Below are 26,708 nucleotides of genomic sequence, written 5' to 3' on the forward strand. Positions count from 1 at the left end.
CAAATCAATCTAGTCCCATTTGCCAGCATTTGGCCCATATCCCTCTCAACCCAAACTGTTTATATACCCATCCAGATGTCTTTTAAATATTATAATTGTACCAGCCTCCACCACTTCTTCTGGCAGCACATTTCATACACTTATCATCCTCTGCATGAAACATTGTTCCTTGCGTCCCTTTCATATCTTTCCCCTCTCACTTTAAATCTATGCCCTTTAATTTTGAACTCCCCTACACTGGGAAAAAAGACTTTGACTATTCACCCTATCCATGCCCTTAATGATTTCATAAACCTTTATAAGGTCACCCCTCAGCCACCAATGCTCCAGGGAAAATAGCCCCAAGTCTATTCAGCCTCTCCCTATAGCTCAAACACTCGGATCTCGGTTAGAGTTTGATCTGCCTCAGATATGTCATAACACTTCTGAACAGGTTGATTAAAAATATGCGAGAGACAGATTGGATTTAGGTAATGGGAGCATAGCTTTGAAATTTATTGCCCACACAAAAGTTGGACGTTTAGCAAACAAGAAAATGGACTCTTAAAATACCTCAGAAAAATGCAAACAAGTTAGTGAGATGGACAAACGGATAGCAGATCCAATTTGATGTTAAATGTGAAGTACTATATTTCAGGATCAAACATTCAGAATGGAATAACATACTCAATGGAAAAACACTAAATTATGCAAATTAACAGACAGCAACAGTTTGAAATCTGTAACCATCCTAAAAGTGCAAATGCAATTAAATGATGGTTGTCCTTACGAGTTTGAACAGGCTAGCTGTGCAGACTCATCGATAGCAATCACAGGGATGATTATTTAGCATCAGCCTGGATGAACAGTCTTAAACTGTTGAGAAATTGGAATCCTATGTTGCATCAGATGCTCTTCTACAAGGTTGTTCACAGGCACTAATGAGAAAACCCTTTTCAAAACTGAGTGTATGGGTCAAAGTTCATTATTGAATGTCTTCTTATGTTCAATCTTCCAGCTCCTAGGATTGATGCTGCATCACTTCAGCTTTCTCTTCAGTATGTTTATCAGTGCTTGTGCAGCTGATGTTGTTTAGAGATGCTAGCTCTCTAAACAGCAATTGTCTCCATTCTAATTGCATGTCTTACCCAGTGTTGAACTTTGACAAAGGGTCAGTTAGACTTGAAACGTCAGCTTTTTTCTCTCCTTACAGATGCTGCCAGACCTGCTGAGATTTTCCAGCATTTCCTCTTTTGGTTTCAGATTCCAACATCCGCAATAATTTCCTTTTATCCAGTGTAGTTGGGCTTAAAGGGCCATTGCCTCAGTATTAGTTGACAGGCAGGTCCAAAAATTTGGAAATTTGTAATCCAGTCACACCAGTGGATGGTGTGAAGAGAATGCATGTGAAAGTGTTACACTGCCCAATGTGTTTACAGTACAGAGTCCAAGACATTCAGCAATAAAGGAAAGAAATCTGTTCTGTGTGGACAGTGTCGTACTCTGGTTAGTACTCTAGTGTAAAGTCTTTTGAGTGCCTAACCTGTCTTCGCAATCCATGGGTGGCACGTTGCCTCACAGTGCCAGGGATCCTGGTTTAATTCCACACTCAGGTGACTATGAAGTTGGCACGTTTTCCCTGTGTCTGCATGGGTTTCCTCTGGGTGCTTCTGTTTCCTCCCACAGTCCAAAGATGTGCAGATTAGGTGGATTGGCCATGCTAAATTGCCCATAGCGTCCAGGGATGTGCAGACAAGGTGGATTAGCCATGGGAAATACAGGGATGGGTTTGGGTGAAATGCTCTTTGGAGGGTTGGTGTGGACTCGATGGGCTGAATGGCCTGCTTCCACACTGTAGGGATTCTATGAAATTCTATCTAGGTGGATATCTGTTTATCAAGCAAAGCATAAGTGGAGATAATGACCCCAAGGTATGAATAGCTAGCAACTTTCTTCAGCACTATATCTTTGATGAAGATGTCTGCTGAACTGTGTGCTGGAACTTTTTAAGAGCTGATACAGAACTGCAAGCCTTCCAAAACTAATGATCAATCCAAAGAGAGCCAAAGCCTCTGAAAACCTGTCAAACATGATCTGCAAATTTCTCATTTTAGAAGCTGCTGTAAGCTGATCATTTGCCAATGATCATAAACCAGGATCCCTGGCACTGAGAGGCAACGTGCCACCTATGGATTGTGAAGACAGGTTAGGCACTCAAAAGACTTTACACTAGAGTACTAACCAAATCTTGGATGATTTTCTCAGAAGTTTTAATAAGTTTTGTAATAAGATGTAGTAGGCCCAAGTACAAGGTATCATAACGACATCAGAGATGCATATTCTTATTGAGATCATTGACTATATGGCTAATGGCACAAGTGAAGAACAAGTTAAAGAGAACAGGTGCTAGAATCGAACTTTCTTGCACTCAGTTTGCATTCTCAATGGGAGCTGATGATTCATCATTTAAAAGGACTTGACCTTTCATTCGATCATAGAATAGCTGCATGATCTTGTCAATCTTTTTTAATTAAACTCATGAAAAGTGCAATGTATACAAGTAGAAGCTTGGATTTGAAAGTATGAAATAATAATACAAAACATTAACTGCACCCAAGTTAAAGCATTACGTGCAGTCCTGGGCCCTTATTATGGCTGTGTCAGCTGTGGTTCAGTTGGCAGTGCTCTTTCTTGACCCAAAGTCAGGAGCTTTTGGGTTCAGATCTCACTCAAGTTAGAGCGCAAAGATCTGAAGTACCAATTCAATTCTTCTGCCATTTCTTTGTTCCTCGTAATATATTCCCCTGTTTCTGTCTTCAAGGGCTCAATTTTAGTCTTAAACATTTTTTTGCCTTTCACATATCTAAAAAAACTTTTCCTATCCTCCTTTATATTTTTGGCCAGTTTACCTTCGTACCTCATTTTTTCTCTGCGTATTTCCTTCTTGGTAATCCTCTGTTGTTCTTTAAAAGCTTCCCAGTCCTCCATTTTCCCACTTATCTTTGCTATGTTATACTTCTTCTCTTTTAACTTTATATGTTTCTTAACTTCCCTCATCAGCCACGGCCACTCATGCCTCCTCCTAGGATCTTTCTTCCTTTTTGGAATGAACTGATCCTGCATCATCTGCATTATATACAGAAATATCTGTCATTGTTCTTCCACTGTCATCCTTGCTAAGGTCCCTGATCAATTCTGGTTCGTTGCACAATACCAGATCCAAAAGTGCCTTCTCCCTGGTAGGCTCCAGCACCAGCCGTTCTAAGAATCCATAAATATTTCTGTGCTATAACATTTATGATGCACACCAAGCCCCATTCACCCATTAACACTGTGCTCACTGGCCTTCATTGGTTCCATGCCCAGCAATGTCTTGATTTCAAAAATTCCATCCTTGCATTCAAGTTTTTCCAATGTCCCTCTCTGCCAGACTGCCAGTCTTACGATCCACCACAATATCTGCTGTGCTCCAAATTTGGCCTTTTATGCAGGCTGGACCTTCACAATACTACTACCATTGACTGTGCCTTCCATACCACTAGACACTGTCAACACTGGCCAGTCACATTTTTGTTATTTACAAGCCTGGAAAAGGATTGATTATAGACTACTGTGCGATGCGCAAACATCATATTCAAACTCTTTACCCTGCGTCTACAAATGGAAATTTTGTTTCATAACTCATTACAAAGCAATCAGCAATGGGTTAAAAGGAATAATTACTTGTATAGTGTCTTTTTCAACCCCAGGTCATTCCAAAGCGTTTCAGACCTAATCAAGTTATTTTCTTTAAGTCGGTGTTGTAATATATGAAAATCTGCAATGAGTTCTCATACAAGAGATTAGATTAACAACTAGATAATTAAATTTTTAGCTATGTTGGCTTCAGAATAAGTTTTCCAGTACTTGCCTGCTCTTCTTCCATTGTCAAGGCATTTTATTTCTATACAACCAAAAAGCTTTGGTTTGACATCTTTTTTGAAAGATGACATCTTTAATACTGCAATATACTTTCAGATTACGAATATATCAATCCATATTATGTGCCCAAGTCTTTAAATTGGGGTTTCAAACGACACGCTTCTCATTCAGAGGCATGACTGAATTGTAAATTGCTTTCTTCGGTAACTCAGGGAATCGAAGACCAATTTCAAAACCTTAACTGTTATCTTAGGTAAATAGTAGGTGAGCCAAAATGGTCTGCATACTCCGCGACTGTAGAACTCAATCTTGCTAGCAGTGAACACAGTAGTCTTAAGATTAAACCAGTGCATTTTGTAGAAATGTCATAACATTTAGAACTATTGCTCACCTGCATAACTTTTTGCTGTATCTCCTCTAGTTGCGTACGTTTACTACGCTGTCTGCAGACTTCTTGGTATCTAGTATATTGCTCTCGTAGAGAATCCAGTAGTTTCACTACTTTGGGCTGAGCTAACAATTCATCATCCATTGGGGACCATGACATACCTCCTTCTAATCCATTAAAGCGGCGCTGTTGCAATTCTGATAGGAGTTCATGACCTTTAGAGTAATACCAGAAAACATTTAAATACTGATTTAAAATACATGCTACTAGTGTATGTATCTCTTACTTCAAAACCAAAAGATGCAATTTTTGAAACACAACGTTAAAAGGCATTTATTTGCTCAAATGGAGAAGTTGGGCCAGCTACTACAGCAGATGAGAGGTTAGGAATTCTCACGAAGTACCTAGCAGGCTCCTGCTTCCTAAAAGCCTCTCCATAATCTCCAAGGGACAAGTCAAGCACTTGATGGAATGCCCTCCACTTGCTTGTACGGGCACAGTTCCAAAAACACTCATGAAGTTCCATGTCATCCAGGACAAAACAGTTTGTTTGACAGGCAATACTATCCACCACCTTCAGCAATATGCACCATCTCCAAGACACTGTGGGAAACATCAAGCTTCCTTTGGCAGTATATTTTCAAACTCGTAATAAAGGGCAGCAGATGCATGGGAACACTACCATCTGTAAGTTACCTCTGAGCTGCACACCATTCTGACTTGGAACTGTATCATCACTCCTTTGCTGTCACTGCTTCAAAATTCTGATACATTCTTCACAACAGCATGCTGCGTTTACCTCTCCACATGGATTGCACCAGTTCAAAACAGCGGTTCACCAATGCCATGTTATGGATAATTAGGGATGGACAATAAAAGCTGGCCTGTCAGTGATGCCCATGTTCCACAAAACAAAAATTTAAAAAGTATTTTCTCTGGGATTTTCTCTTGTAAGAAGGTAGGAGTATACTTAAGAGGGAAATCAGGAGTGCAAAACAGGGACATGAGATAGCTTTGGCAAATAGAATTATGGAGAATCCAAAGGGTTTTTACAAACATATTAAGAACAAAAGGGTAACTAGGGAGAGAACAGGGCCCCTCAAAAGATCAGCAAGGCGGCCTTTGTGTGGAGCCACAGAAAATGGGGGAGATACTAAATGAATACTTTGCATCAGTATTCACTGTGGAAACGGATATGGAAGATATAGACTGTAGGGAAATAGATGGTGACATCTTGCAAAATGTCCATATTAAAGAGGAAGAAGTGCTGGATGTCTTGAAACAGGTAAAAGTGGATAAATCCCCAGGACCTGATCAGGTGTATCCTAGAACTCTGTGGGAAGCTAGAGAAGTAATTGCTAGGCCTCTTACTGAGATATTTGTATCACCGATAGTCACAGGTGAGGTACATGTATTTGGAAAGGCAAGGATTGATTCGGGATAGTCAACATGGCTTTGTGTGTGGGAAATCATGTCTCACAAACTTGATTGAATTTTTCGAAGAGGTAACAAAGAAGATTGTTGAGGGCAGAACAGTAGATGTGATCTATATGGACTTCAGTAAGGCGTTCGACAAGATTCCCATTGGGAGACTGATTAGCAAGGTTTGATCTCATGGAATAAAGGGAGAACTAGTCATTTGGATACAGAACTGGCTCAAAGGTAGAAGACAGAGGACGGTGGTGGTGGGTTGTTTTTCAGACTGGAGGCCTGTGACCAGTGGAGTGCTACAAGGATCGGTGCTCGGCGCTCTACTTTTTGTCATTTACATAAATGATTTGGATGCGAGCATAAGAGGTACAGTTGGTAAGTTTGCAGATGACACCAAAATTGAAGGTGTAGTGGACAGCTAAAAGGGTTACCTCAGATTACAACAGGATCTGGACCAGATGGGCCAATGGGCTGAGAAGTGGCAGATGGAGTTTAATTCAGATAAATGCGAGGTGCTGCATTTTGGGAAAGCAAATCTTAGCAGGACTTATACACTTAATGGTAAGGTCCTAGGGAGTGTTGCTGAACAAAGAGATCTTGGAGTGCAGATTCATAGCTCCTTGAAAGTGGAGTCATAGGTAGATAGGATAGTGAAGGCGGCGTTTGGTATGCTTTCCTTTATTGGTCAGAGTATTGAGTACAGGAGTTAGGAGGTCATGTTGTGGCTGTACAGGACATTGGTTAGGCCACTGTTGGAATATTGCGTGCAATTCTGGTCTCCTTCCTATCGGAAAGATGTTGTGAATCGTGAAAGGGTTCAGAAAAGATTTACAAGGATGTTGCCAGGGTTGGAGGATCTGAGCTATAGGGAGAGGCTGAACAGGCTGGGGCTGTTTTCCCCAGAGCGTCAGAGGCTGAGGGGTGACCTTATAGAGGCTTACAAAGTTATAAGGGGCATGGATAGGATAAATAAGCAAAGTCTTTTCCCTGGGGTCGGGGAGTCCAGAACTAGAGGGCATAGGTTTAGGGTGAGAGGGGAAAGATATAAAAGAGACCTAAGGGGCAACGTTTTCACGCAGAGGGTGGTACATATATGGAATGAGCTGCCAGAGGATGTGATACAATTGCAACATTTAAGAGACATTTGGATGGGAATATGAATAGGAAGGGTTTGAAGGGATATGGGCCAGGGGCTGGCAGGTGGGACTAGATTGGGTTGGGATATCTGGGTTGGCGTGGACAGTTTGGACCGAAGGGTCTGTTTCCATGCTGTACATCTCTATGACTCTAAGTACGTTATCTATTGTTTTCTGTTCATAACTCAGACACTACAACAAATCCCTTAGTGAAGAAGTCTTGATGTTGTGTAACTTCTTATTGGTAAGATAACAGAAACTGTCCTAATAAAGCTAACAGAAGTTATGGCCAACATAAAAAGCACTTTTTTTGGCGTTCAGCATTCTCACAATTTGCACAGCACATTAATTAACACCATCATTCAGGTATCATTTGAATTTAATGTGCATATTGCACCACAAAAATGCCGTTAAATAAATCAGAAATTTACAGGTGTCAATCAAGAAGTCAGTCCACTCTCCCAACACTTAACCAGATTTGACAAGTTAGAGCGCAAAGAAAAGTGATAATGCCTGTTTGAATCACAAAACAAAGAAGCACATATAAATGAGCCTCATCTAAAATCTAACACACATAAATTTGTGAGCTACCATTGTTGAATCCCTCATAATCAATATCCTGGGGATTACTATTGATCAGAAATGTAAATGGACCAGACATGTAAGCATTAGAATGACAAAAACTGGGGCAGACGCTGGTAATTCTGCAAAAAATAATTTACCACATGACTCCCCAAAAGCCTGTCCACCATCTACAAAACAATTCAGGACGAATGCCACTCCAGCAAAACTTAAGGAAATCAACACCATTCAAGACAAAGCAGCCTGCTTCACCTGCAACCCATCCCCACCTTGAAACATTTACACCCTCACACACTTACGTGGGAGCAGCAATATCTGCCAAAAGATACACTGCAGCAACTCATTGAGGCTTCGTCAACAGCACCTTCCAAATACAGACATTTAATGACATACAAGGTGCAACAAAAACAAAAATTCAAAAGCAAATACTGTGAATCCTGGAAAGCTGAGAGAAGAACAATAATACTGAAAGAACTCAGCAAGCCAGGCAGCAGCTATGGGACAAAACAACCCAATAAGACATCACAAGTTGAATCCTTAATAAACTCTAATGAAAGTATTTATTTTCTATTGATGACAGCTACAAAATATGACTGCTGGTCAGAACCAAAAATGGGAGAATGGGAACTAACATTGCTACATCATTAGAGCAGGTGCACTAATACGCCTATTTTGTTCAATTTTCACCCATTCAGAAGTTAAAATCCTAAAAACTGTTTATTTGCAATGAAAATGGGCATGTCTTAAAATATGAACACCATATTTGATAGTTATGTTCACTGATGCTTGTATATGAATAAAATCTTTTGTTAAAACATTGGGAAAGTTCAATGTCCAACATTATCTGAATGACAACATACATAGTAAACACATCGATGAGCAGAAGTAACCGAAATCCAGTAAGTGAAATTATTTTTTTCAAAAGTGGCGTTGATACTTAAGTTGCTACCCAATGTGTAAACAACATGAAACAGATGCAGAAATACAAATTGGATTGGATTTCTACAGAGCTGATCTAAAATGTGCATTGCAAAATTTCGGAATTTCTGTGGCAATTAACATGTTTTAAAACACTTAACATTTATAAAGAAAAGGTACCTGTTTGTAAAACTGTTTCTGGATCCACGGAAGGAAGAAAACTGTATTCCACAGGCCTACCAATGTAAACAAAGTGTTAAACTTTCTAGATGCCAAAGAAGGTGTAAAATAAAAAGCGCAAATAAGCAATCCCAGAAAATAAAGTTACTGAATTGCTAAATGTTTTAAAAGAGTTGACATGGAACAACCAAATACGTTGCCTTGCCCTTAGGTAAGCACTATACCAACCCCATCTGGTGGCACTAAAAGATATTGCATAATTTCTTAGGTCCAATAGTTTATTTATATAATTAACTGTCCTAAGCCAATTACAGTCAGAGTCATAGAGATGTACAGAACAGACTCCTCGGTCCAACTTGTCCATGCCAACCCGATATCCTAACCTAATCTAGTCTCATTTACCAGCACATGGCTCATATCCCTCTGAACCCTTCCTATTCATACACCCATTCAGATGCCTTTCAAATGTTGTAATTGTACCAGCTTCCACCACTTTCTCTGGCATCTCATTCCACACATGCACCACTCTCTGCATAAAAACATTGCCTCTTAGGACCCTTTGGAATTTTTCTTCTCTCATCTTAAACCTATGCCATCGAATTCTGGAGTTTCCCCAACTCAGTGAAAAGACTTTGTCTATTTACCCTATCCATGCCCCTCATGATCTTACAAACCTCTACAAAGTCACCCCTTAGCCTCCGACAGCCTCTCCCTATAGCTCAAATCCTCCAACCTTGGCAACATCTTTGTAAATTTTTTCTGACCCCTTTCAGGTTTTACAACATCCTTCGAATAAGGGCGGGGGAGACCAGAATTGCACACAATATCCTCGTAGTGGCCTAACCAATTTCCTGTACAGCCGCAACATGACGTCCCAACTCCTTTACCCAATGCTCTGCCCAACAAAGGAAAGCATACCAATCGCCTTCTTCACTAGCCTATCTACCTGCGACTCTACTTTCAAGGAACAATGAACCTGAACTCCAAGGTCTTTGTTCTGCAACACTCCCTAGAACCAGCTTGGATTTGTTCTTCCAAAATGCAGCATCTCACATTTATCTAAATTAAACTTTATCTGCCACTCCTCAGCTCATTTGCCCATCTAATCAAAATTCCATTGGACTCAGAGGTAACCTTCTTTGCTGAGCACTACAACTCCAATTTTGGTGCTATGTGCAAACTTACTAACTATACCTCTGATGTTCACATCCAATAATTTATATAAATGACGAAAAGCAGTGGACCCAGTGCTGATCCTTGTAGCACACCACTGGTCACAGGCCTCCAGTCTGAAAAGCAACCCTCTACAACCACCCTCTGTCTTCTCCCATCAAGCCAGTTCTGTATCTGAATGGCTACTTCTCCTGTATTCCATGAGATCCAACTTTGCTAACCACTCTTCCATGAGGAACCTTGTCAAACATCTTACTGAAGTTCATACAGATCATGCCCACCACATTGCCCTCATCAATCCTCTTTGCAACTTCTTCAAAAAATTCAATCAAATTCGTGAGACATGATTTTCCACGCACAAGGCCATGTTGACTATCCCTAATCAGTCCACGCCTTTTCAAATGTACGTAAATCCTGTCCCTCAGAATTCCCTCCAACAACTTGCCCACCACTGACGTCAGGCTCACCGATCTGTAATTCCTTGGCTTGTCCTTACCACCTTTCTTAAATAGTGGTACCACATTTGCCAACCTCCAGTCTTCCACCACCTCACCTGTGACTATCGATGATACAAATATCTCAGCAATCCCTTCCCTACCTTCACACAGAGTTCTAGGGTACACCTGATCAGGTCCTGGGGATTTATCCGCTTTTATATGCTTCAAGACATCCATCGCTATTTTAAAACTAATAGAATTATGGTCGTTGGCCGCAAAGTGCTCCCCACTGACACCTCAGTCACCTGCCTTGCCTTATTCCCCAAGGTTAGGTCAAGTTTTACAGCTTCTCAAGTAGGTACATTCATATACCTGAATCAGAAAATGTTATCATAAGTATATAGCTGAGACACACATGATGATATTTGGTCCGTAATCAAAAACTTGGTCAAAAGATTTCAGGATAAAAAGTTCTAAGATGAAAAGTGAGACAGAGAGGTAGAGAAGCCTCTAGAGTATGGGGGTTGAAGCAATCGAAGGTATGGCCACCAATGATACAACAATAAAGATTAGATGCCGTCACTGTGTTTTCCATGCAGAAGATAATTTTGTATGCATTCTTGTTCATTAAAAATTTTCCAAATAAATAACTAATAAGAACATTACTGTATTTTAGAAATCTAATTTTAATGAAAATGGTCTTTAAACTTCATGTAATAGAACAAGTACCTAGTGGGCCCATGACAAGTACATTTTCTTGTCCCGATATTAGCTTCTGTTCAAAGCTCATTGGAGGTGTGCACAAGTTGATTCAAGAGCTAATTTGTCCTGTGTCTGATAGATTACAGCCAATTTCCTAAATTTCAGCATCGAGTAGTAATACTGACCGACATAGGGGCGATCCTCATTGTTCAATGGATTCTCTAGTTTCACCAAAACTTTTCAACAGCAGATTTCATGAAAGGTGGCCATCTCAGTAAATACCTCCTTGCCTGATTTAAGAACCTCTATAGCCTTAAAAACAGACTCCTTTGACAAGACAGCTGCAGTAGACAATACTTCCAAATACCAAAGATCATCCCCAACGGTAGCTATGTAAACAAATGTTTAACTACTGCAGGATCTATTCTAAATGTACTAATTTTTTTCATTTAGTACAGCCATATATGTCATGAAAATGGAGTGTTATAGGTTGGAGGAAAGTCATATAAACCTATTACAGAGATAAGGAGGGGGAAGGCCATGAAAGGATTTGAGAACAAGAAAACATTTTAAAATCAAGACACTATTTGACCAATAACTTCAGGTCAGCAAGCACGAGAGTCACCCAATACTTGGTGCAAGTTAAAACCATAGATAACAAAATTTTGGATAGCCTCAAGTTTGTGAAGGATAGCATGTGGGAAACCAACCAGAAGTGTGCTGGAAGAGGTGAGGAAGGAACTGATGAGGGTTCCTGAAATTGTAGGCAGTTTCAAATGATGAGAGTAGGACCTGGCATTGCAGTAAGCAGCCCAGTCAAATTTGGCAATGGAAGCTAAACCAGTTGTGGCAGTATATACTTTCAACTTAGTCTCACTTGGGCGTCATTGGATGATGATGAAGGCCATATAAGGATAAATGGCCAAGGAGAAAAAGGGTAAAGTGACTCTAAACTATGTGACTAGAAATTAGGTGGAGATCACAGCTAAGCAGCTGCAGAAATGTGGCAAAAGAAGGGCGGGGGGGGCTTCAAAGGCTAGTTATTGGTATATGCAAGTGTAATTGTATGTCAACTGGAGATAAATCTTTCCAGAGGCAGATGCACAAAGAAGTGATATGAATGATAAGTGACACAAAGTAGTTGTTAGAGATTGCCTTATCTGGGAATGAAATTGCAGGACTATTACGACCCGTAAATAAGGTTAAGAGGATGGCTGGGAGTTTGAAGAGAGAAATTTAGGATAAATAAGAGGGCAGAGGAGAGAATGTAATGACTCGAAATGAAGAATAAAATCACTGAGGATGACAAGTGATTTGGAGCAGAAGCTAAAGGAGGAAAGTAATGAATAAATCTCTGTTGGAATTTTTTTGTACTTGTGAGGCAGTTGCAGGAAACAATGATTCTGAACAGAGATGACCAGTTTAGAATATGATGAGATGCTCAAAGGAGGAAAAGGTGCCAGAGAAATAGGGGGCCAAGTCAAATTGTGAGCTCATGACATGTGCCACACTGCCTTTGTTCTGGATGGGGTGAATGGTGGAAGATATAACAAGGCAGGGAGGCTAAATCAAGACAGTAGGTATCATAATCTCTGCAAGGTTTATGTTAAGACCATGATCTGACAGAACAATCCACAATAAAGTTCATGGATGGCAAAGGTTTTATTCAAAATTGAATATACATTCTGAAAGGCAGATGTGTAGAGAGGTGGTGGGAGTTAATTTAATGGCAGAGTCCACAGAGTCAGCAGTCAGTGGCTAAGTTAAATAGGACAAAGATTGACAAGCCGATGAAATGGGAATGAACTCAATGAGAAAATGGGATGGAGTAATTGCAGTTGCTACTGATAATGAGCCAGCACTGAGTACGTTGGTGCCTTCTTCGGGGAATGCACAGGAAGGTACAAAAGGAAGCTATAGTTTTGTTTAACAGGGAGTCAAGCCTGGGATAAAAGCAAAATAACTGTGGATGTGGGAAAACAGAAACAGACACAAAGAATGCTGCAGAAACTCAGCAGGTCTGGCAGTATGTGTGAAAAGAGAAAGAGAGTTAACATTTTGAATCAGTATGACTGTTCTGAAGAACATAAAATCATAGTTATAGAGTCATAGAGATGTACAGCACGGAAACAGACCCTTCGGTCCAACGCACCCATGCCGACAAGGTATCCCAACCCAATCTAGACCCACCTGCCAGCATCCGGTCCATATCCCTCCAAACCCTTCCTATTCATATACCCATCTAAATGCCTCTTACATGTTGCAATTGTACCAGCCTCCACCACATCCTCTGGCAGCTCATTCCATATATGTACCACACTCTGCATTAAAAAGTTGCCCTTTAGATCTCTTTTATATCTTTCCCCTCTCAACCTAAACCTATGCCCTCTAGTTCTGGACTCCCCCACTGCAGGGAAAAGATTTTGTCTATTTATCCTATCCATGCCCCTCATAACTTTGTAAACCTCTATAAGGTCACCCCTCAGCCTCTGACACTCCAGGGAAAACAGCCTCTCCCCATAGCTCAGATCCTCCAACCTTGGCAATATCCTTGTAAATCTTTTCTGAACCCTTTCAAGTTTCACAACATCTTTCCGATAGGAAGGAGACCAGAAATGCATGCAATATTCCAACAGTGGCCTAACCAATGTCCTGTACAGCCACAACATGACTTCCCAACTCCTGTACTCAATACTCTGACCAATAAAGGAAAGCATACCAAACACCTTCTTCACTATCCTATCCACCTGCGACTCCACTTTCAAGGAGCTATGAACCTGCACTCCAAGATCTCTTTATTCAGCAACACTCCCTAGGACCTTACCATTAAGTGTATAAGTCCTGCTAAGATTTGCTTTCTCAAAATGCAGCACCTCGCATTTATCTGATTTAAACTCCATCTGCCACTTCTCAGCCCATTGGCCCATCTGGTCCAGATCCTATTGTAATCTGAGGTAACCCTCTATGCTGTCCACTACACCTTCAATTTTGGTGTTACCTGCAAACTTACTAACTGTACCTCTTATGCTCGCATCCAAATCATTTATGTAAATGACAAAAAGTAGAGCGCCCAGCACAAATCCTTGTGGCACTCACTGGTCACAGGCCTCCAGTCTGAAGAACAACTCTCCAACACCACCTTCTGTCTTCTACCTTTGAGCCAGTTCTGTATCCAAATGGCTAGTTCTCCCTTTATTCCATGAGATCTAACCTTGCTAATCAGTCTCCCATGGGGAAGGAACCTTGTTGAACGCCTTACTGAAGTCCATATAGATCACATCTACTGCTCTGCCCTCATCAATCTTCTTTGTTACTTCTTCAAAACACTCAATCAAGTTTGTGAGACATTATTTCCCATGCACAAAACCATGTTGACTATCCCTAATCAGTCCTTGCCTTTCCAAATACATGTACATCCTGTCCCTCAGTATTCCCTCCACAACTTGTCCACCACTGAGGTCAGGCTCACTAGTCTATAGTTCCCTGGTTTGACTCTACCGCCCTTCTTAAACAGTGGTACCACGTTTGCCAACCTCCAGTCTTCCGGCACTTCACCTGTGACTATCGATGATACAAATATCTCAGCAAGAGGCCCAGCAATCACTTCTCTAGTTTCCCACAGAGTTCTCGGGTACACCTGATCAGGTCCTGGGGATTTATCCACTTTTAACCGTTTCAAGACATCCAGCACTTCCTCCTCTGTAATCTGGACATTTTGCAAGATGTCACCATCTATTTCCCTACAGTCTATATCTTCCATATCCTTTTCCACAGTAAATACTGATGCAAAATATTCATTTACTATCTTCCCCATTTTCTGTGGTTCCACACAAAGGCCGCCTTGCTGATCTTTGAGGGTCCTATTCTCTTCCTAGTTACCCTTTTGTCCTTAATATATTTGTAAAAATCCTTTGGATTCTCCTTAATTCTATATGCCAACGCTATCTCATGTTCCCTTTTTGCCCTCTTGATTTCCCCCTTAAGTATACCCCTACTTCCTTTATACTCTTCCAAGGATTCACTTGATCTATCCTGTTTATAACTTACTTATGCTTCCTTCTTTTTCTGAACCAAACCCTCAATTTCTTTAGTCATCTAGCATTCCCTGTACTTACCAGCCTTTCCTTTCACCCTAACAGGAATATACTTTCTCTGGATTCTCGTTATCTCATTTCTGAGGGCTTCCCATTTTCCAGCCGTCCCTTTACCTGCGAACATCTGCCCCCAATCAGCTTTTGAAAGTTCTTGCCTGATACTGTCAAAATTGGCCTTTCTCCAATTTAGAACTTCAATTTTTAGATCTGGTCTATCCTTTTCCATTACTATTTTAAAACGAATAGAATTATGGTCACTGGCCCCAAAGTGCTCCCCCACTGACACCTCAGTCACCTGTCCTGCCTTATTTCCCCGAGAGTAGGTAAAGTTTTGCACCTTCTCTGGTTGGTACATTCACATACTGAATCAGAAAATTGTCTTGTACACACTTAAGAAATTCCTCTCCATCTAAACCTTTAACACTATGGCAGTCCTAGTCGATGTCTGGAAATTTAAAATCCCAAACCATAACTACCCTAATATTCTTACAAATAGCTGAGATCTCCTTACAAGTTTGTTTCTCAATTTCCCTCTGACTATTAGGGGGTCTATAATACAATCCCAATAAGGTGATCATCCCTTTCTTATTTCTCATTCCACCCAAAAAACTTCCCTGGATGTATTTCTGGGAATATCCTTCCTCAGTACAGCTGTAATACAATCCCTTATCAAAAAATCCACTCCTCCATCGCTGTTGCCTCCCTTTCTATCCTTTCTGTAGCATTTGTATCCTGGAACATTAAGCTGCCAGTCCTGCCCATCCCTGAGCCTTGTTTCTGTAATTGCTATGATATCCCAGTCCCATGTTCCTAACCATGCCCTGAGTTCATCTGCCTTCCCTGTTCGGCCCCTTGCATTGAAATAAATGCAGTTTAATTTATTAGTCCTACCTTGTCCCTGCCTGCCCTGACTGTTTGATTCACTTCTGTTCTCAACTTAGATTGATCTCTTTCCTCATTATCTCCCTGGGTCCCACCCCCCCCCCTCACCTTACTAGTTTAAATCCTCTCAAACAGTTCTAGTAAATTTCCCTGCCAGTATATTAGTCCCCTTCCAATTTAGATGCAATCCGTTCTTCTTGTACAGGTCACTTCTACCCCAAAAGAGATTCCAATGATCCAAAAATGTGAAACCTTCTTCCATATACCAGCTCCTCAGCCATGCATTCATCTGGTCTATCCTTGTCAAAGTTCTTGTCAAATGAAACCACAAATTATCACCTGCACATTTTATTCCTACCTTTCTTTCTCCTGCTGATTACCCCGCTCAGATCCATTATTAATTAGAGCCAGTTCATCGAGCAATGACGTTGATTCCTTTGTGAATTTTTCAAAGACCTGTATTAAACATGAAAACAATTTTATCCTCAAATATTCAGCTTTAAAATATTTCACTTAAACAGATATTCAAGCTAAAACGAGCTTGCACAAAATGGATGCAGAATATCATTTGGATTTATGAATGAAAATCAGGTTAACAAGATGCTACTTACATTCATTCAAAGAATTGAAGCAAAAATCTGAATAATTCTTCTGAGTCACCAAAATCAGACTAAAACTAAACATTCCTTGATCATTGCAGTGGAAAGGAAAAAAGATGCAGCTGTGGTGGTCAACGTACATACTGACAACATCACTAAGACTGAAAGACAGGTTCTGCACATGGAATGAGAAGAGCTAGAAACTACATTAAAAAACAGAATCTCAAAGACTGAAATCTCTGAATTATTAACTGAGTCACATGAAATAAATAAAATTACAAAAAAAACATGGCTCAAAGATTGGACTGGGAGAAGTAGGTTAAAAACCGAAAGAACTACAGATGCTGGAAATCAGAAACAAAACAGAAATTGCCGGAAAAGCTCAGCAGCTCTGGCAGCATCTGTGGAGAAAAATCAAGAGTTAATGTTTTGGGTCCAGTGACCCTTCTTCAGAACTGGGGAAATAAGTTCCTCTTCATGAGGCACATGCAGCAATACCAGAGAAAGTGAAAGCTGTACCATTGGGACAGTGAACCTGAACTGAGCTGGGGCCAGTGTTCTTGAGTACTATTAACTAGAGAAGTAGAGAGGGCTTTAAACTCAATAGAGGGAGGGAGGGATTATGTGGAGGAAAATTGAATAAACTAAAGGGAAATGACAAAGCAATTAATTAATTTAGCAACGAAGGTCATGATTATCAGAGAATGGGAGGAAGGGACAGTGATTGCAAGCTTAATAGTCAGCCATGAGGTAGGGTGAAAATTTATAAAACCTCATTTTAAAAAAACTGAATTAAGGGCTCTGTATTTGAATGCTTGCACAATTAACAACAAATCAGACGAATTGTTTGTTCAAATAAAAATTGACAACCAAGACTGGATAGCTGCGGCAGAGACACAATGGAATTTAAGTTAATAAATAACACTTATTGGTTTATTATACCTTTAAATTTGATTTAATCAACAAAGTGAATCACCTGAAACATTCATGTTTCAGCTGATCAGTAGTTCATCAACATTTTGCAAACATTTACAACATGTAGCACAAGACGCAAAAGGCACAATCATACTTTTTTTCTTGGCAGATGCCAGACCTCAAGCTATGAGGCAATCTCTGCAATGTATACATCGAACTATAAACATGTTGAGTCAGCAGTCTGCAAAAAGACAAGGTCCCTTGGTAATTCTTCCATTGCAGAATAACAGCAATTTTTGATTGCATTGGGAAGTTACATGAATGAGAAGGGCTGGAACTACATACATTTTCAGAATTTCCCAAAGAAATGACAATGAATGCAACCAATTCATTGAGCTATTAAATTTATCAAGGGAGAATTTCAAGTGAAAAATAAAACAGTCTAGGCAGAAAAAAGTGAAGCAATCTAAAACACATCTTGAAAGGTAAGAAAAGATTCACATTGCTCTTTAAACCAAAGTTGAATTTGATAAAAGCTCTTACTCTGGACATATGATGCATTATGTAACAAAAGAAATAAATTCAGGCATGAATATTGAGCATATCATTGATCTTTAATGCTGTTGGGATTTGTTTATATTATAAGAAGACATAAGCACAAGTTTAGAAACTGGAAGAACTGATATCATTGAGGTGACAAAAGACTAAGGTGCTTTCTTCTGAAAATCCATCGACCCCAGAATTTATTTTTATTCCTTCATGGGATGTGGGAATTGCAGGCAATGCCATCATTTATTTATCTCTAATTGCACTGGAAGATGTTGGTGACCTTCTTGATCTGTTGCAGTCCTTGGGGTGTAGGGGCAACCACAACACTGTTTGAGAAAGGGAATTGCAGAAATTTCACTCAGCAACAGTGGAAGAATGGCGGTATAGTTGCAAGTCAGTATTGTTTGTCCACTTGTAGGTGGCTGTGCTCCTATGCATCTGCTGCCTTTGTTCTTCTAGGTGGTAGAGGTCACAGGTTTGGAAGTTGTGATCCAAGAAGGCTTGATGAGCTAATGCAGTGCCTCTTATAGATGGTACATGCTGATACCAGTGTGTGCTTGGTGAATGTTGAAGGTGGTGGACAGGGTACCAGTCAAGTGGGCTGCTTTACCTGGTATGGTGTTGACCTTATTCTGTTGCTGTTGGAGATGCACGTACCCAACCAAGTGGGAGGCATTCAATCACATGCCTGACTTGTGCCTTGTAAATGATGGACAGGAAATGGGGAGACAGGAGCTGAGGTACTTGCTACAGAATTCCCAGCCTTTGACCTGTTTTTGAGCTACAGTATTTATATGACTGGATCAGTTCAGTTTCTGGTCAATGTTAATGTCCAGGATGTTGATAGTGTCGGATTTGGTGATGATAAATGCTTCGGAGGGGTAAGGTTAAAATATCTCATTGGAGGTGATCATTATTTGCTACTTGCGTGGCGCAAATGTTGCTTCCCACTTTCATCCCAAGCCTGGATGTTGTCCAGGTCTTATTTAATATGGATATGGGCTGCTTTGGTTTCTGAAACGTCATGAATGATTCTGAATATTGTGCAATCATCAGTGAACATATCCACTTCTGACCTTATGTTAGAGGGAATGTCACTGATGAAGAACCTAAGAATGCTTGGATCTAGAACATTACCCTGAAGAACTACTGAAGTGATGTCTTGGGTTGAGATGACTAACCTTACTAACAACCATCTTCCTTCATGCTAGATGTGACTCCAACCAGTATTGATCTTCCCCAACTCCTCACCGATTCCCAGTGAATCTAGATTTCTGAAGGCCCTTGATGCCACATTTGGTCAAATATTACCTTGATGTCAATGGCAGTGACACTCTGTTCAGCTTCCAAAACTAGAGTCAGAACGGATCATGAGAAATCTCTCTGCTGGTTAGAGTGTTACTTGCACAAAGGAAGATGGTATGGCTGTTTGAGGTCAATCATCTCATTTCCAGAATTACTCTGAACGCTGTCCAGAGATTAGTGTCTGAGGTCCAATAATCTTCTGCTGCTTCATCATTGCCCTTCCTTTACAAAATAAGATACTTGCTGATGATTGCACAATTCAGCACCTTTTGCGATGACTCAGATTTTGAAGCAGTTCATGTCTAAATGCAGCAACACCTGAACAAAATCCAGTTTTGGGCTGACAAGTGGCAACTAATAATCATACAAAACTCAGGCAATGACCAATCCCAAGAAGAAATATGACCTAACAATCACACCTCAACATTCAATGGCATCAATGAATCCTCCAACATTACCATGGGGCTACCATCAATACTCCCTTCAAGCTGTGTAGCCACGTGGTATTGTTCCTGCTTCCAGGAGCTATTGATGGATGTGGACTTGCATGTCAGCACAGCAGCAAGTACAGTTACAGAGAACATTGGTTACTATTGACCAGAAACTAAGCTGTACCAGCCATATACAAGTGTATACAAGATGCCAGGAATTCTGCAGTGAGAACTCAATTTCTACCTTCCTAATGCTGGTCTGCCAGCTACAAGGCACAAGTCAGATATTAATGGAATACTCTCCATTTGCTCTTATAAATAAATTTCCACCACCATTCAAGTAGGTTGACAACATTCATAACTAAGTGGCACTACACTCACAAATATCCAAACTCTCCAACACCAACACTCATTAACAGCATTGCGTATCATGAACAAATGCACTGCAGAATTTCACCTAGGCTACATAGACAGCAACTTCTGAACCCACAACCACTACCATTTAGAAAAATAAATCGATGGGAGCACAACCAACTGCAAGTTTCCCCTCAAGCACCCCACTGTCCTGATTCTGAAATATATAGCCATTCTTCAGTGTCACTGGTTCAAAAATTCTATAACTGCCTGCTTGATCAGCATTGTTTGAGCGCCTACAGCAAATGAACGGCATTGGTTCGAGAAGACAGGTAACTCTCCCCAATCTTCTCAAGAGCAACTGGAAATGGTCAATAAATGCTAGACTAGTTATCAATGTCCACATCCCATTGAGGAATTTAATAAACTTTTGCTTTCTTAAGAATTAATTGAAAGATTTTCAACATTGAATAGTTTCTTTTCCCTAAATTTTCCAGTTCCAGAAAAGAGCTATATCAGCGATGCACAGAAATATTTATTCTATGTCAATTTGGCTCCTGACGTTTAACTACAGTTAGCATGGAAGCAGGAAGATAAAGAACATAGAACGTTAAGTGCAGTATAGGTCCTTCGGCCCACAATATTGCGTCGACCTGCGAAACCAATCTGAAGCTCATCTAACCTACATTATTCCATTTTCATCCATATGTCTATCGAATGACCACTTAAATGACGTTAATGTTGGTGAGTCCACTACTGCTGCAGACAATGTGTTCCATGCTCCTAATTCTCTCTGTGTAAACAACTACCTCTGACATCTGTCCTATATCTATCACCCCTCAATTTAAAGCTATGTCCCCTTGTGCTAGCCATCACCATGCAAGAAAAAAGGCTCTCACTGTCCACCCTATCTAACTTTCTTATTATCTTATGTGTCGCAGTTAAGTCACCTCTCAGCCTTCTTCTAATGAAAACAGCCTCAAGTCTTCAGCCTTTCCTCGCAAGACTTTCCCTCCATATCAGGCAACGTCCTAGTAAATTTCCTCGGAACCCTTTCCAAAGCTTCCATATTCTTCCGATAATGCGGCGACCAGAACTGTACACAATACCCCAAGTGCTGTCCCACCAGAGGTTTGTACAGCTGCAGTATGACCTTATGACTCCGAAACTCAATTCTTCTACCAATAAAAGGTAACACACTATATGCCTTCTTAACAACCCTATCAACTAGGGTAGCAACTTTTAGGGATCTACGTACATGGACACAGAGATCTCTCTGTACATCTACACGACCAAGAATCTTACCATTAGCCAAGTATTCCACATTCCTGTTACTCCTTCCAAAGTGAATCATCTCACACTTTTCCTCATTAAACTCCATTTGCCACATCTCAGCCCAGCTCTGCATCTTATCTAAGTTCCCATGTAAACTACAACAGCCTTCTGCACTATGCACAACTCTACTGACTTTAGTGTCACACTTCTGCACCTTCGTCAAGGTCACTTATAAAAATGACAAACAGCAGTGGACCCAAAATAGATCCTTGTGATCTAACACTAGTAAATGAACTCCACGATGAACATTTCCAATCAACCAACACCTTTTGTCTTCTTTCAGCTAGCCAAGGGTTACCTCAGATTACACAAGGATCTGGACCAGATGGGCCAATGGGCTGAGAAGTAGCAGATGGAGTTTAATTCAGATAAATGTCAGGTGGTGCACTTTGAGAAAGCAAATCTTAGCAGGACTTATATACTTAATGGTAAGGTCCTATGGAGTGTTACTGAACAAAGAGACCTTGGAGTGCAGGTTCATAGCTCCTTGAAAGTGGAGTCACAGCTGGATAGGATAGTGAAGAAGGCGTTTGGTATGCTTGTCTTTATTGGTCAGAGTATTGAGTACAGGAGTCGGGAGGTCATGTTATGGCTGTACAGGACATTGGTTAGGCCACTGTTGGAATATTGCGTGCAGTTCTGGTCTCCTTCCTATCAGAAAAATGTTGTGAAACTTTAAAGGGTTCAGAAAAGATTTACAAGGATGTTGCCAGGGTTGGAGGATCTGAGCTATAGGGAGAGGCTGAACAGGCTGGGGCTGTTTTCCCCAGAGCGTCGGAGGCTGAGGGGTGACCTTATAGAGGCTTACAAAGTTATAAGGGGCATGGATAGGATAAATAGGCAAAGTCTTTTCCTGGGGTCGGGGAGTCCAGAACTAGAGGACATAGGTTTAGGGTGAGAGGGGAAAGATATAAAAGAAACCTAAGGGGCAACCTTTTCACGCAGAGGGTAGTACGTGTATGGAATGAGCTGCCAGAGGATGTGGTGGAGGCTGGTACAATTGCAACATTTAAGAGGCATCTGGATGGGTATATGAGTAGGAAGGGTTTGGAGGGATATGGGCCGGTTGCTGGCAGGACAGACTAGATTGGATTGGGATAACTGGTCGGCATGGACGGGTTGGACCGAAGGGTCTGTTTCCACGCTGTACATGTCTATGACTCTATAATCCCATGCCTCCATATTTTGTGCAACAGCCTACCGTGGGGAACCTTATCAAATGTCTTAATGAAATCCATATACACCACAACAACTGCTTTACCCTCCTCTACCTGTTTAGTCACTTTCTCAAAGATCTCAACAAGGTTTGTGAGGCACGACTTATCCTTCACAAAACCATGTTGACTATCCCTAATCAACTTATTCCTTTCTAGATGATTATAAATCCTATCTCTTATTACCTTCTCCAACACTTTACCAACAACTGAAGTAAGGCTCACAGTTCTATAATTACCACGGTTGTCTCTACTTCCCTTCCTGAACAAGGGAACAATGTTTGCTATCCTCCAGTCTTCTGGCACTATTTCTGAAGACAATGACGACATAAAGATTAAAGCCAAAGGTTCTGTAATCTCCTCCCTGGCTTCCCAAATAAATCCCATTCAGTCCAGGGGACTTATCTATTTTCACAATTGCCAGAACTGCTAACACCTCCTCCTTGTGAACCCCAATCCCATCTAGTCTAGTAGCCTGTGTCTCAGCATTCTCCTCGACAACATTGTCTTTTTCTAGTGTGAATTCTCACAAAAAATATTCATTAAGAGCTTCCCCTATCTCCTCTGACTCCATGCACAACTACCCACTACTATCCTTGATTGGCCCTATTCTTACTCTAGGTGAAAACAATGACTGCAGATGCTAGAAACCAGATTCTGGATTAGTGGTGCTGGAAGAGCACAGCAGTTCAGGCAGCATCCAACGAGCAGCGAAATCGACGTTTCGGGCAAAAGCCCCTATTCTTACTCTAGTCATTTTTTTATTCCTAAAATACCTATAGAAAACCTTAGGGTTTTCCTTGATCCTATCCACCAATGACTTCTCATGTTGCTTCCTGGCTCTTCTTAGCTCTCGCTTTAGGTCTTTCCTGGCTAGCTTGTAACTCTCAAGCGCCCTAACTGAGCCTTCACGTCTCAGCCTAACATTAAGTATTCTTCTTCCTCTTGACAAGAGATTCAACTTCTCTAGTGAACTCCCTTGCTCGACAACTTCCTCTCTGCCTGAAAGGTACATACTTATCAAGGTCATGCAGTAGCTGTTCCTTGAATAAGCTCCACATTTCAATTATGCCCATTCCCTGCAGTTTCCTTCCCAATCCTATGCATCCTAAATCTTGCCTAATCGCATCATAATTGTCTTTCCCCCAGCTATAATTTGTGACCTGCAGTATATACCTATCCTGAATGCTGGCTGGGGGTACAAGTGGCATAAATGGGCACTGTTGGTATAGGCATTACCAAAAGGTGAGAAACAGGGTACAGGTTAGCATGTCATCATAAAGGCGAGGACCATAGACACAGGGGTACATAGCTGCACAGGTGTCATAAGGGATGGGCAGTGTGCAATAAGGTGGTATGAAGGGTTTAAGAAGCCAGGGGTAACAGGTGAGCAGCATAGGGATATAGGATTGCGTGCGTGGGGGAATGAGGTGTGTGTTTGTGGGTATGTGTGGCCAGGGAGCACAAGGAATGAAAGTATATTTTTGCTTTTTTTCCTCATTAAATGACAGTACAGTATGTTGTCAGCCCAAAAGGAATACTCAAACCTTTTATCTAGGCGTTCTTCCCTTGTGTGAGAGACAAAAAGCAGGAAATCAACTCAGACTCAAACTAACCTTTCATTCAATATAAAAGATATATTTGTTTTAACATTTACTTCTTACATCATCTAACTTAACTGCAACATGAACTGACTTCATTTAACTTCACTTTACCTTATACTTTAACTTAACCCACATTTAACCCTAACTCCTACTTTAACTCTATAAGTTCGGCTTGATTCAAATATTACCCTAATTCAAGGGAAGTGTCCAATTTTGCTCTCAGCGTCCACCTGGTCTCATGGTTCTTTGTCTTCTCTGAAGATAATTTCAGGTTGCATATTTCTCAACTTTTGGCGTCAAAGACTACACCCGACAAATCCTTTGCTAACTTTTCCACAAAATGCAATCCTTCTAGAAACTTGTCTGGCACTTTAGCCAATGAATTGACCAATCCCTGCTCACATTGTTTGATCCCAGCCAATGGAGCTTTACTGGTTTAAAAAGCTCCCAAATGTTAAACAGACATTCTATGCTCCGTATAAGGTTGTAAGGCGCCAACTTGTCTAGCAGATCACATGACACCTGCCTCATTTGGTCAACACAGAAAACTGCAAGTCACAATTTACAGATGGGTCACAATGTGTACTGCTTACAGTTTTAACCAAGGTCAGAGTTTAAACTAGCTTGACCACCATTCTCAGTCTGTTTGATTGTAGCTCTTAACCATTTCTGCTGCTAGCCACCTGAGCACAAGTGCCAGTTTATGGAGATTTGCCTTGAATCCAAACAACAACTTGTTTCAGGGTCACCTGGCCCAACTCCCAGGGAACCTCAGCATCTGGGGTTGAAAATATGACCTTACAAGTCAGTTTTTCCCAAGTCAGGTTTGTGGAACCAGGAAACATTTTGCCTCAGGAGCAAGATCAGATTCTTAAACTCTAAATTAAACCTCTTATCTGAAATTTCCTTCTCCACTCATTTGACTTGAATTTTGCAGATGTAAGTCAGATAATTATCACACATTGGAAGATTAAAAACTTGGTCTGAATACTGTTCAAAGACTTACATAAGGGTTTATATTATTGCCCCAACTGTCCTAATATTGCAAACTTGCAGTTCAATACAAGTGTCACTCGTGTCTTAAGCATAGATAGTTTGGGTCAGAACTCTCATAGTTCTAAAGTTCTTGAAGATCATAAACACCCAAACAAGAATCTCCTCTCCAGTGTTATTACGTTAGCTTAACAGTTCTCAAAATGAAACTATTGCTGGTCTCTTATGCAATTGATTATATAATCAATTAATAGAATCAAGTTACCTTTCACAAGAAATCATCTCTCAGAGAAACCTATTACTTAATGGAGTCATCACCACAACAAAAGCAAATGGACCATCACACCTTTCATACGTAAGCAGAAATTCAAATTAACCTGGGAATACATTCCTTCATCAGCACTTGTTCAAAATCATAGGACTCCCTTCCTAACAGCCTTTAACAGACAGATGGCAGCAATTTAAAAACTGACTTGCCATTATGTTTTCAAGGGCTGATTTTAAAGTGGTAAATTGAATTGCCCACCGTGTTTTGTGACAGTTCACAATTAAATTTGCTATTGTCAAAGAAGTCATCTGAAAAATGATGTTCAACCACCAATAGGTGATGGTTAAAGAACCAGACACATTGCAGATTTTGTTTCTCATTTTCGGAAAATATATGAGATACATCACAGTCTCTTAAGTAATCATTTTAAAAGAACAGTCAGTATTTATCTTAAGATACTTGTACTGGGTACCATTTGTAATTTTAGAATACCTGTAGCTTTACAATACTAACCAATCGTTTATTCAGCCAGTCTATGTGATCATACAAAAGTGAACCTCCAAATTCTTCTGTCAATTGACACGGTTCTATATAGCGGGTCAGCTTGTTGGCAGACACCAAAATTACCTGTTGAGAATAGAAATAAAATTAGCTAAGGAAACATTTGGAGCCCTCCCACTCTATTAAAGCCTAAATAGATGTCTATACTGTATAGTGGATAGTGGGTAATCCATTCAAAACTCTAATTGAAGTCTTTGTGCATAACCTGTTTTTCAGCGAGTCATTCGTAAAATATTCTTTAATCTATAGACTCCCATGAGTACACTGTCCTCAAATCCATGTAACTGAATGATACCAAACCTCAAAAAATTGAATCTCGGTTTTAACACAAACTGATTTAAGTTAACTTGATCCAAATTTACGCTATAGAATTTGCTATATTCCCTCCACTGTTAGTCTCAGCAATTTTCAACTTCAAGTTTATGTTAAGATACAAGAGTCTCAAAATAAAAACTCCCAACTCCAGGTCATAAAAATAAATCTAATTTAAATGCAACCTTAGAAGCATTCTGGAAAAAAAGAAGCACCAAGCAAATTCGCTCCAGCCTCCCTTGCTCCCTCCCATTTATCTCTCAGCCCACTTGGGTCTCTCAGCCCACTTGGGACTCCTCCCCCCACCCCACACATTCCTGATGAAGGGCTTATGCCTGAAACATTGACTCTCCTGTTCCTCAGATGCTGTCTGACCTGCTGTGCTTTTCCAGCACCATACTTTTTGACTGAAATAATGTCCTGTGTTGACCCAATTAGAAGGTAA

The 26,708-nt window shown here is 40.6% G+C and overlaps 1 protein-coding gene across 5 annotated transcripts in view; it reads right to left on the reverse strand.

The window, feature by feature from the left end:
• The window catches only part of sestd1 (SEC14 and spectrin domains 1), a 131,693-nt gene that overhangs the window by 40,487 nt on the left and 64,498 nt on the right, over positions 1-26,708 (reverse strand). For all 5 annotated transcript variants that reach the window (XM_060827962.1, XM_060827961.1, XM_060827964.1 and 2 more), the window contains 4 exons: positions 25,904-26,017; positions 16,182-16,279; positions 8,536-8,591; positions 4,292-4,503 (listed from right to left, as the gene is read on the reverse strand). In XM_060827962.1, coding sequence (XP_060683945.1) covers positions 4,292-4,503; positions 8,536-8,591; positions 16,182-16,279; positions 25,904-26,017 — 480 coding nt within the window. The remainder of the gene's footprint in view (positions 1-4,291; positions 4,504-8,535; positions 8,592-16,181; positions 16,280-25,903; positions 26,018-26,708) is intronic.

The sequence above is a fragment of the Hemiscyllium ocellatum genome, chromosome 7, assembly GCF_020745735.1.
Source record: "Hemiscyllium ocellatum isolate sHemOce1 chromosome 7, sHemOce1.pat.X.cur, whole genome shotgun sequence".
Lineage (NCBI taxonomy): Eukaryota > Metazoa > Chordata > Chondrichthyes > Orectolobiformes > Hemiscylliidae > Hemiscyllium > Hemiscyllium ocellatum.